General features: G+C 44.0%; 1 protein-coding gene across 1 annotated transcript; it reads right to left on the minus strand.

Annotated features, from left to right (window-relative positions):
- Window positions 1–3,656: 3,656 nt before the first annotated feature.
- Scand1 (SCAN domain containing 1) lies at window positions 3,657–4,299 on the minus strand. The gene has a single exon (XM_048349120.1). It carries the CDS (start codon window positions 4,297–4,299, stop codon window positions 3,790–3,792), a length of 510 nt encoding a protein of 169 aa, XP_048205077.1. The 3' UTR covers window positions 3,657–3,789.
- Window positions 4,300–12,998: the final 8,699 nt, after the last annotated feature.

Below are 12,998 nucleotides of genomic sequence, written 5' to 3' on the forward strand. Positions count from 1 at the left end.
GTTCTGGTTTGAGTAATTATTTTGCTTTTAAGTGATGAGTGTATGCAAGGTGGACCCTTGATAAACCAGCATTGCACTGTGGTTACATGTCTATTTATGCGCTGTTGGAACAGAAGGCGCTGTATGTATGTAGAAACATTGCTTTGAAGCAATATTTGCAAAACATGCAAACTTCTGTATCTGTATTTGGAAAAAATAAAATAGGTTCTTGTTGCTATATTTCAGTCATACATTACTGAAATATAATTTTTAGTCTTTTGGGTTTTTCGGGGGCGGGGTAGTCAGAGGAAAATAAATTCTCATTATGCCCAAGTCATATTATGTAGTTCAAGTCTGGTCTTGAACTTAAAATGTAATACAAGGCTGAAGATGCCAAATTACTGCCTTAACTCTCTCTGAATGTCGGGATTACAGCCACCCTGGCCCAGGAAGTATAAAGTTAAACATGTTACAGTATTATTACTTGATGATCATTTGTAGCCATTGCCTTGTAAAAGAAACCTGTACTTTTTACTTTTCCTGCTATTCCTGAGGCTTGAAGTTAGGACCATGCACTCTCACTTGTCCTTTTCTGCTTAAGGCTGGCATTCTTGTCACTTGAGCCATACCTCCACTTCTGGCTTCATAGTAGTTAATTGGAGGTAAGAATCTCTCAGATTTTCCTGCCCAGGTTGTCTTTGAACTATGATCTTTATATTTAAACCTCCTGAGTAGCTAGGATTGTATGTGTGAGTCGCCAGCTGCCCAGCTTGCTTTTTTTTTTTTTGCCAGTCCTGGGCCTTGGACTCAGGGCCTGAGCACTGTCCCTGGCTTCCTTTTGCTCAAGGCTAGCACTCTGCCACTTGAGCCACAGCGCCACTTCTGGCCATTTTCTATATATGTGGTGCTGGGGAATTGAACCCAGGGCTTCATGTATACGAGGAAAGCACTCTTGCCACTAGGCCATATCCCCAGCCCAGCTTGCTTTAAAAAAAAAAAAAAAAAAAAATTGGAGGCAGATAAACTGCCAAGAAATTCTATATGCAAAGTACTTTTGAATTAGTCTTTCCTGTCTAAAAGCAAGATACTTTCTCTTAGCTTTTCAAGTAGTCTGCTCTGTGAATTATGGTGGGAAGTTTCAGGTTTATTATTGGAAGCAATATGAGGAAAATAAGCCTGGCCTTTCTTGGAATTTCAGTCTTTCACCCAGAATAATGCAAAGTAACATTGTCATCTCTTTTGGTAGTACTGGAGCTTGACCCTAGACCCTCTGCATGCTTCTCAGCATGACCTTCCTCATATTGTATCTGAATGTTCTGGGACCAAGCCAAGCTGGCTATGATCCTGAACTAGCTCCTCGCTGGACAGGCAATAGCCCCAAAGGAAAAACAGGCTTTAATATTTCATAGATTGTCATCATTCATCATTATTTGCTTATTCCTTCTTAATTATGTTGGTTTAAATGGGGGAGGGGCTGGGAATGTGGCTTAGAGGTAGAGTGATTGCCTAGCATGTATGAAGTCCTGGGTTCAGTTCTTCAGCACCACATAAACAGAAAAGGCTGGACATGGCATTATGGCTCAAGAGGTAGAGTGCGAGCCTTGAGCAAAAAAGAAGCCAGGGACAGTGCTCAGGCCCTGAGTACAAGCTCCAGGACTGGCAAAAAAAAAAAAAAAGTTGGGGGGGAGGGGAGGAGCCTGTGGCTCATGCCTGTAATCCTAGCTATCCCATGCCTATAATGCCTAGCTATTCGAGAAGCTGAAATATGAAGAATGTCGTTCAAAGACAGCCCAGACAGGATTCTTTTCTCCCATCAACCAACAAAACTGAAGGTGTGGATCAAGTGGTAGAGTAGCAGCCACGAACAAATAAGCCAAGCAACAACTGGTGCCTGAGCTCAAACTAGCCCTAAACAAAAGATAAATAAAAGTGTTGGGGGAGGGGGCATGGTATACTCACAGACATGAGGGGCTGAGTTGGGAGAATCTAGGCCAGCCTGGGCTACATAGCAAGTTCATCAACTAAAGCTACACAGAGAGACTGTCTCAAAAAACAACAAAACAGGTTTGGGGACTTAGCTTGGTGGAACAGAGCACATGCCTATCAAGTACAAGGTCCAAGTTCAGTCCTTAGCTCTGGGGAAAAAATAAAAAGGTAGGTGTGAAAAAGTCAGTGGGAGACATTAACATTACTAGCAATATTATAAATAATCCAATATTGTGACTGAACCCAGGTTCAAGCTCATCCTATCCATGGGAAAGTCAGCCTGGAGACAGGTTAGAGAGAAAGGCTATATATTCAGTGGCCAATGAACGGAGAAGAGCTGTACTCACAAATCAGCTTCTCCACTCCAGCACTAGAGGGGTTTCAGATTGTACACTAGGAATAAGGGAGAAAACCTAATAAAGGGGAGAGGTATTTCTGCATTTTCTGGGACTATATGGATATTCCAGGAATATGGATGTGCCACTTTTTTTTTTTGCCAGTCCTGGGGCTTGGACTCAGGGCCTGAGCACTGTCCCTGGCTTCTTTTTGCTCAAGGCTAGCTAGCACTCTGCCACTTGAGCCACAGTGCCACTTCTGGCCTTTTTTGGTATATGTGGCACTAGGGAATTGAACCCAGGGCTTCATGCATGGGAGGCAAGCACTCTTGCCACTAGGCCCCAATGGCTGGGAACTTCTTTAGGTGTCTTCCCATGCCTTTAGCTATGAAGGGGCCGGGGAGACTAGTCAAGAATAGGTTAACCCTCTATTGTGTTGGACAACCATTTCTCAAATGTTTAACATGATACATGCAGAGTTGAACCTGGCTCAAAAGTTAAGGGAACACAGCAGACATAGTATGAAGACAGGCAATGCTGCTAAGCCTTTTCAACATGTCCCAAATCATTCATTAGACATCTACAGACCGAAGAGAAAGTCAGTGTTTTCAGCAAAAGTGACCTCAAAGTCCCTGGAAAAAAAATACCTAGACAAATATTACTATAACCCATACAACAGAGGTGTTACCTGCAGCAAAGCTAGTGGAAAAATCAATGCATCATCCAGTTATTTGACATCCAAAGTTAGTGATTTTTTTCTTTTTTTTGCCAGTCCTGGGCCTTGAACTCAGGGCCTGAGCACTGTCCCTGTCTTCTTTTTCCTCAAGGCTAGCACTCTGCCACTTGAGCTACAGAGCCAATTCTGGCCATTTTCTATGTATGCGGTGCTGAGGAATCGAACCCAGGGCTTCATGTATACGAGGTGAGCACTCTGGCCACTAGGCCATATTCCCAACCCCAAAATTAGTCATCTTTATCAGCTAGTAAAAGGAAGATATTTTGCCTGCAGGATCCCCACAACCACAATGTGTCCTGACATATTTAGGAAGACGAGCTTAGATGCTATCTAGGTAAGCAGTACAGGTGGCATGTAACCCAGATTCCTAGAATCTTCACGACAGAGGCTTCCACTAAAAATCCATGTGGGTCCTTATCTAGGTTCAGAAAAATTTCGCAGATGCTAAGGGCTGACCCAGGTCTAACCGACATTGAAAGATCAACACAATAGCCAAGGAAGGCCGAGTGATTAACAGAGGCCTAGTTCTGAGGTTCCCAATTTACTTTGGTCATCAAGTAGATTTTAAGAAAATTCCAATTTAAGGACGATCCAAAGAAAGACATCAGGCCACTGCAGTTGTCAAACTTTTTCATTAACTGTCAAACTTTCTCATTAACACCAAGTGGAGAGGGAGGGGGAGGGTACCAGGTTCTACCTCGGGGCCCCATCACAGGCACCAGTCCTGAACACCATCCGCTCCCTACTGCCCGTTCAGCCGGTGAGGCGCACGTCGGGGCGGCGCCGAAGACGCCGGGCTCGCGCCAGCTCGGGCAGGATGGCCATTAGCTGCTCCTGCACCAGCATCTCCACTATCTGCTCCTTCGTACGGATGTCGGGCCGCAGCCACTGGCGGGACAGCTCCCGCAGCTGCCGGAACGCCTCCCGCGGGCCCGCCGCATCCTGGTAGCGGAACTGCCGGAAACGCTGACGGAACGTCTCGGGGCCAGGCCGGGAACCGCCAGGGCGTGGCGGGGAGCGAGCCTCGCCGTCCGCGGGGGCCGCAGGGACCGCAGGGCCGGGCCCAACGGGGAGCTCCCCGGCCGCCACCGCCTCCGCCGCCACGGGCTTCTGGACCTCAAGGGCCGCGGCGCCGGGACCGGGGAGCGCTTGAGCAGCCGAGGAGGAGGAGGAGCCCGCTGAGCTCAGCTCGGCGTCTGAGGTCGGGCCGGGCTCCTCCGCCAGCAGCGATGGCGTTGCCGCGGAGTTTTCGGGGGCCGCCATGACTCCGTCTCTCGGCGTCACTATTCGGCCACTATGGGCTCAGCACCGCGTCTGCATCGGGGTGGGGTGAGGAAAGAGATGTTCCCCGCTGAGGAACCGAGTCGGCTCGACCCTCGTCGGGGGGCGGACGCGGGACTCGGCAGACGGCGCGCAGCCTGCTTACCTGCAAGCGGCGAGGCTCAGGCGGCGGCCGGAAGTGGGTGTGTGCGCTCGCAGCGCGATGGCTAGGCGGTCGCAGGAGTTTCCGGAAGAGGAGTTTCCGGAAGTCGCGTTTCGGCTTCCTCGGCTTGCGGATGGAGATTCGTGGAGAATTCATCGGGTGCCACAGACGACGATTACCTTTGAGGAGCGGCTGGCCAGTGTCAGGGATGTGTCGGACTGGCCCGCCAATGCCGCCAAGCTTACAGACGAGGAGGAGGAGGAGGGAGAGGATGAGGTGGAGGAGGAGGAGGAGGAAGAGGAGGAGGAGGAGAAGCCTAAAATTGAAAAGGTAGACTTCTGGGATGGAGGGAACGAGAGCCCCCTCCCCCCCCCCCACACACACACCGTGAATGCTGGCGGCAGCTCTGACGGCCCGCGCGTCTGGCCCGCCGCCGACTCGCGGGGGGCCGCCCGGGGCAGCACCGCCCCCGGGCTCTGGAGGACGGTCCTGCCAACACTGACCCTCTCGTCTGGTCCAGTGAGGAGGGCCACGATAGAACCCATCCTGTTTTGAAGATGACAAAACATATCCATGCGACCCTTAACACATTGCCAGCCGCCAAAGTTCCGTGTGGTGTCTTCTGAAACCGGTGGACAAGTGGTTTTGTGGACTCTTGCTTTTCAGCATTAGCATAAAACTATAAATTCGTTGCCCCATATAGTGACCATCAAACACATGTGTTTAGTAAGCCCTTGAAACAGTTATTCTGAATTGACATAGATAATGAGATGTAAGACCCTACCGGGTTAGTAGAAAAATGATGTAAACTATCGCACTAATTTTTTTTTATTGATGATGTGATGGAATATAATTTGTTTTGCACCAGTTGGGTCAAATAAATTATATTATTAAATTTGATTTCACCTGTGTCTCCTAATTGCAACTACCAGGAAAATTTAAATTTACACATATGATGTACAGTATGTTTTTAATAGCTCTGGGCTAGAGTACTGGAGTCAGGCTGCCTTGGTAGAATCCCTTTTGCAAGTTTTCTTTGCCTTACTTAATGGTACATACCTCAGAGTTGTTGGGAGGGTTAAAGCCCTGAGAAAGGGCATATTGTTTATATTTGGTGTATTGCTTACTAGCCCCAAGCTACAGTTTTCTCACCTGTAAAATAAGAAATCTAGTTGTACTAGAACTTACTGTATAGAGGTTACTGGGAGAATTCAAGGAGATGCAGCAGGTCAAAGTGTGTCCTTCTGACAAGAGCATAATGGCATTATGTTGTTTTACAGCTGACTCACATAAGTTTGTATCTTGACAGAAAGGGAAACTAAGGCACAAAAGAGAGACAGATATATAGAACATCCCAGTGACAATTTTACAAAACTTGCCATCTTATAGGATGCTTTACCTCCCTTGGATTATTAGAAGTAGATACTTCAAAGTTTCTAGCACCCTAAAATAATTACAGATGATCTTTAATTTCTTTTGTCGTTGCTGACATGGAATGCTTGGGAGACTTCACATGCAAATCAGGGATTCTAGCTGTTTTTGTAATTTTGATTTGGTTTTTGCTAGTCAACAGCCAGTTGAAGCTGACATGTGTGAACAGGCTCCTTTCTTCACACAACTCTATTCCAGGGGGCCTCTACTACCACTGCTTCTTACTGTTCTCTGAGACACAGTATGGTTTGCATTATTTTCAAGTAGCTGTTTTCTTTAGATCTGGTAATTTTTTTCCAGTGGTGTGAAAACTGGTAAATATTTATTATAGCTGTTTGCTTCAAACTTGCTTCTGCCTAGCACCTAGACAGTTGAGTTTGCCAACCATTCCTTGTATGATAAAAGGCAGTTTTCTGCACTAATGTAGCACAGCAAACTGCTGCAAGGATGAAGTGTCGTGAAGGGCTGACTGCTGACTGGATAGGGCACTTTCCCAGAAAGCTTTGTTTTCTGGTACTCAGGGCCTCATGTTCTCAACTTCCTTGTTTTTAACTAGTGCTTTGCCATTTGAGCTACTCCTGCAACTCAGCTTTTGGCTAGTTAATTGAGGTTGGAGTCTCAGATGCTTCCAGCCACATTCTTCCAGGTCTTAGTCTATGGAGTAGTTAGAATTACAGGCCACTAGCTCCTTTCCCACTCCCCAAGAACTTTTATAGAAGGCACTGTCTGGACAAAGACATATAATGGGTCCTATCAAAACTTTGTGCTAACTGCAGTGTAAGTATATGGGAAATTTGGAGAAAGGGTTAAGATGAGATTAGAAAGTTGGTGAGACAATAAATCATAAAACATCCTAAATATTTCTGAGATTCGTAGTGCAAAGCCAGCCCAGTCAGGAAAGTCCTGTGATACTTTCATCTCCAGTTAACCACCAGAAAACTAGAAGTGGAACTGTGGTTCAAAGAGGTAGAGCACTAGCCTTGAGCCAAAAAAGCCCTATGCCCTAAATTCAAGCCCCAAGATAGGCAAGAAAAACAGTGAACCCAATAGTTCAATTGTTTATAGGTCAGTGAGTATCAAATCTAGAAACACACACACACACACACACACACACACCTTTTCCTAGAAAAGGATGGAGTAATATAATATACGTCATAGAATTTCAGGTAAGTTCCATATATTCCTCAATTTATCCAAAGGTCCCAGATTAATGTCCTAAGATGACCTAATGTCCTAAAATTCTTCTGAATTTTGCAGGTTGGAAAATCAACAAGCAAAACACAGAAGCTTTGGGGCAACATCCAAACTCTAGTAAGTAATTGATGAGGACAAATCTTTTTATGTCCATTCCAATACTTTTATCATATTAGAACTTACTGGGTTTTTTTTGTGGTTTTTTTTTTTTGGGGGGGGGGAGGGTTGGCCAATCCTGGGGCTTGAATTCAGGGCCCAGGCACTGTCCCTGAGCTTCTTTTGCTCAAGGCTAGCGCTCTGCCACTTGAGCCACAGCTCCATTTCTGGCCTTTTCTGTGTTGTGGTACTGAGGAATCGAACCCAGGGCTTCATGCGTGCTAGGCAAGCATCTACCGGTAGGCCACATTCTTGTTTTCATTAGATTGAAAGCTCACTTGGGAAGAAATTGTAAATCACTCATCTTGTCTTACTTAGCTTTTAATACAGGGCCTGGCACCTAGAAAACCCTCAGAAAATGCTGATTAAAAGTAAGAGGACATGCATTAAGTACAACCCATCTCTGTGAAGGGAGAATGCACTGTTGCTAAGGTTGTAGAAAAAAGCCTGAGTATGTTTGTTTTTTTATCTTTTTGTTTGCCCAGTGTGGTGGTATACTCTTGTAATCCCAGAATTTGGGGAGCTGAAGCAGAAGGACAACAAGTACCAGGCCAGTCTGGGCTACCTAGCATGATCCTTTTTCAAAACCAAAAAATAAACAAAAGCTTTTTTGTTTTGTTTTTTTAATTTGGAAATAGTATTGAGTGGATCTCTTGGTACTCTTAATCCTGTTTTCCCCAGTAGACATCCTGTGTAAGTATAGTACAATATAAAAACCTGGAAATGTCCAGATGCTAGTGGCTTACACCTGTAATCATAGCTCCTCAAGAGGCATTTCAAAGCCAGGCTGGGCAGGAAAAGTCCATGAAACTCATCACAAATTAACCACAAAAAGCTGGAAGTGGAGCTGTGGCACAGTTGGTAAGATTACAAGCCTTGAGCAAAAAAGAGCTCAAGGACAGTGGACCTGGAGTTCAAATCTTATTACCAGAATACACACACACACACACACACACACACACACACACACACACCACATACACACACACATACACACGAAACTGACATAAGTACCATCCACTGACCTTATTCTTAGCACTTTCCAGTTTTATATGCAATCATTTTGTTGACATGTGCATGTATGTGTTATATGTATATCTATATAGTTTTATGTGGCTTTGTTAGCTACCAGTATCTAGAACTATTTGGTCACACAAGTACCCTTTGTGCTTCCCTCCTCCCCTTAAGTCATGGGGCTTGAACACAGGTCCTGAGTGCTGTCCCAGAGCTCTTTTGCTCAAGGCTAGCACTCTACCACTTTGAGCCATGGTGCCACTTCCCGTCTTCTGGTGATTTATTGGAGATAAGAGTCTCACAGACTTATTTTTTCCTTTATTGTCAAAGTGAAGTAAAGAAGGGTTACAGTTTCATATGTAAGGCAGTGAGTACATTTCTTGTTCAACTTGTAACCTCCTCCCTCACTTTTCTCCCACCTCCTCCCTTCCCCTTCCCCTCTCCCCACCATGAGTTGTACAGTTGGTTTACACCAAATGGTTTTGGAATTGCTTTTGGAATCGTTTGTCTTTTTATCCTTTGTCTCTTGATTTCAATAATCCCTTTCCCTCCCCTAGCTCTAATACATGTATATATAGTATCCAGGGTACTCAGATGAGCTACATCTCACAGCCTTTTCTGCCTGGGCTGGCTTTGAACCATGATCCTCAGGTATCAGCCTCCTGAGAGCTAGGATTATAGGTAGCTAGAACCCAGCTGCTGTTTGTACTTTTGCTTTATAATTGCACTTATTTTTCTCCCATTTTCCCATTTATAATTATAGGTAATGACTAATCTGTTGTCTAAAGTTTTTGTCATTCAAAACTATTGGCTTATTGGTACAGTACTTGCCTAGCATGCATGAAGCCCTGGGTTTGATTCCTCAGTACCACATAAACAGAAACAGCAGAGTGGTGCTGTGGCTCAAGTAGTAGAGTGCTAGCCTTGAGCACAGAGTCTGTGAGCACAGAGAGTCCCTGAGTTCAAGCCCCAGGGCACCAATAAATAAATAGTAGATAGATAGGAAAATAGGTAGGTAGTATAGTGGCTCATGCACATAATACTGAGTACTCAGGAGGCTGAAACCTGAGGATCATGGTTCAAAGCCAGACAGGAAAGTCTATGAGACTCTTATCTTGACTGAATCTCTCAAAAGCCAGAAATGGAAAGTGGCTCAAGTGCTAGAGCACTAGCTTTGAGCAAAAAAGGTCCAGGGACAGTACTAAGACCCTCAGTTCAAGCCCTAGTACTGACACAACAAAACAAAACAAAAATATTGTGTTACTGGGGGTGTAGATCAAATGGTAGAACAACTGTATAACAAGCATAGGGTCCTAAATTCCCAACCCATTGCCTTAGGAAATGTTACATAAATAGAATCATGCAGCATGTGATTTGGGGGAATTGGCTTCTTCACTCAGAATAATCTTCTGCAGATTCATCCAAGTTGTTAGACTTAACAGTTGTGTGTTTGGATTGCTGAGTGACAATATGGATTTATTGTGGTGATTTTAATCATTCACTTATTGAAAAGCATTTGGATTGTTTACAATATAGGGATATGACAAAACTTATATGAATTATATAGTTTTAGATGGTCCTATAAACTTTCAGATTCTGGAGATAGCATCTACCCAGGATGGTTCTGAATGGTCAGCAAGGAAAGGACCTGGTATAGGGTCTATCTAGCACAAACTATGACCGACTAGCACAGAACATGACTCTGCTACTTTTTTTTTTTTTTGCCAGTCCTGGGCCTTGGACTTGGCCTAAGTACTGTCCCTGGTTTCTTTTTGCTCAAGGCTAGCACTCTACCACTTGAGCCACAGCGCCACTTCTGGCCATTTTCTGTATATGTGGTGCTGGGGAATTGAACCCAGGGCTTAATGTATACAAGGCAAGCACTCTTGCCACTAGGCCATATCCCCAGCCTCAACTCTGCTACTTGTTGAGGTACCAGGAATGAAATGTAGAGCCTTACTCATGTTAGGCAAGTGCTAGTCATGCTCCTAATCCTTTTATGTTTTTCCTCAAACTTGTGACCCTCCTGCCTTGCTATCCAAGTGGCTAGGATTACAGGCCTACATCAGTACAACCAACACTTAGTAGTTTTTAAAAATAGCCATAATTGGGGCTGGGAATATGGCCTAGTGGTAAAGTGCTCGTCTCATATACATGAAACCCTGGGTTCGATTCCTCAGCACCACATATATAGAGAAGGCCAGAAGTGGCGCTGTGGCTCAAGTGGCAGAGTGCTAGCCTTGAGCAAAAAGAAGCCAGGGACAGTGCTCAGGCCCTGAATTCAAGCCCCAGGACTGGCAAAAAAACAAAACCAAACAAAAATAGTCATAGTTGTGAAAATATTACCATTACTTCAATGTGTAAGTTCTAGTATGTGGTCATTTTATTTAATTTTATTTTTTGTCATTTGTGGGGCTTGTACCCAGAGCTTTGGTGCTGTCCAGAGCATTTTTGCTCAATTCTAGGCTCTACTACTTTGAGCCAAAACTCCACTTCTGGTTTTCTGGAGGTTGACTGGAAATATGATTCTCATGGATTTTCCTGCTTATGCTGGCTTTGAGCTATGATCCTCAGATCTCAGCCTCCTGAGTAGCTAGGATTACAGGCATACACCATCAGTGCCTTGCTCTTATTTTTGTATTTTACTGCTAGTGGTTCCCTTACTGTTGAGGATGTTTATTGCTTTTGTTTTTGTTTTCTTTATCCTCTTTCCCAGGCTGGCTATGAGCCACAATCTTCAGATCTCAGCCTCCTGAGTGGTATGAGCCACCAGCACCCCACTATTCTCATGCAATTTTTAAGGAAATTCTAACAAAATATACATAGCATTAAAAAATGACCATTTTAACCCTTTTAAAGTATACAGTTCAGTGGCATTAAGTGCATTCGCCTTGTGGTACCACCATCCTCACCCTCCATCTCAATAACTTTTCTCATCGTCCTACAGTGAAACGCTGTGCCTGTTAAACCTAACTCCATTTTCCCACTAGTCCCTATAACTACTATGTCCTTCTTATAAGTGGAATAATACATTTGTCCTTTTGTATCTAGCTTATTTCACTTAGAATAATGTTTTTGAGGGGCTTGAGAATGTGGCTTAGCAGTAGAATGTTTGCCTAGCATGCATGAAGCCCTAGGTTGGATTCCTCAGTACCACATAAACAGAAAAGGCTGGAAGTGGCACGCTGTGGCTCAAGAGGTAGTCTGCTAGCCTTGAGCAAAAAGAAGCCAAGGGACCCACGCCCCAGGACTGGCAAAACAAAACAAATAATGTCTTTGAGTTTCATCATATTGTACCATTATCAGAATTTTATGCTGTTTTAACACTATATATACCATGCTTCTTAATTTTGCAGATTAAGCTAACAAGACGTCAGAAGGCAAAGAAGCTGCCCAAAGTAAAAAACCTAGTATGTGGTTCCATTTTAATTATCCATTTACATATCGTGGTTATCTTCCTACCTTTGGGCTATTGAGGATAATATTGCTTTCAATAGTAGTGTATAGATAGCTCTTTGAGTCTTTAGATAGCTCTTTGAGTTTTTAGTTGCTTTGGATCTACACCCAGAAGTGAAATTGCTGGATCATATAGTATTCTGTAACTTTTTAAAATATTTATTATTATTATTATAAAGGTGATGTACAGAGGGGTTACAGTTTCCTAAGTCAGGTAATGTTGGTTGTGGGGCTTGAACCCAGGGCCTGGGAGCTGTCCCTGATCTCTTTTACTCAAGAGTAGCATTCTACCACTTTGAGCCACAGCACCACTTCTGGTTTTCTGGTGGTTAATTAGAAGTAAGAATCTCATGGATTTTCCTGCCTGGGCTGGCTATGAACCACATTCTCATAACTCAACCTCCTGAGTAGCTATGATTACAGGCATGAGCCACCAGTGCCTTGCATGAATACATTTCTTTTTGCACAATGTCACTCCTTCCATCATTCTCTCCCAGTTTTTCTCTCCCGTCCCCACCCACATGTTGTATAGTTCATTTTCAACAGTGTCTAGTGAGTATCACTGCTGTATTTGTTCACTCTTCTCTATTTCTGTGCCCCCTCTTTATCCTCCCAAAGACAGATAAACAAAAAAAAAAGACAAAAAGAAAAGTGAACAAAAGCAATAAGCAAAACAAAACAAAGAAAAACCTCTTGTTTGCATTTCCTGGAGTTCATTTCAATAAATATTATTTTACATGATCAGAAGCACATAGGCATTGTGCCTTTGTGTTCCTCTCCTAGAGTATCCTCCTTTGATCTTACTGTGTATGAATGCCTAGAGTTCTCTATAATTTATCATGATCTGGTATCTTTTAGATCTAGCTTTCACATGAGAGAAAACATGTACCATTTATCTTTCTGAGCTTGGCTTACTAATTCTGGAACTTTTTGAGGAATATCATACTTATTTCCACAGTATTTTACCATTTGACATTCTCATCAGTAATGAGCAAGAGTTCCACATGCTTACCAAAACTTGTTAATTTTCACAGTTGTTGTTATTATTTTTTCCAGTCCTAGAGCTTGAACTCAGGGCCTGGGCACTGTCTCTGAGCTACTTTGCTTGAGGCTAGCACTTGACCACTTGAGCCACAGCTCCACTTCTGGTGTTTTGATGATTAAAGATAAGAATCTCGGGCTGGGGATATGGCCTAGTGGCAAGAGCGCTTGCCTCGTATACATGAAGCCCTCGGTTCGATTCCCCAGCACCACATATACAGAAAATGGCCAGAAGTGGCGCTGCGGC

The sequence above is a fragment of the Perognathus longimembris genome, chromosome 6 (assembly GCF_023159225.1).
Source record: "Perognathus longimembris pacificus isolate PPM17 chromosome 6, ASM2315922v1, whole genome shotgun sequence".
NCBI lineage: Eukaryota > Metazoa > Chordata > Mammalia > Rodentia > Heteromyidae > Perognathus > Perognathus longimembris.

Excerpts from the sequence above, each read along its gene's own strand:
- Scand1 (XM_048349120.1), bottom strand. The coding sequence starts at position 4,299 with ATGGCGGCCCCCGAAAACTCCGCGGCAACGCCATCGCTGCTGGCGGAG.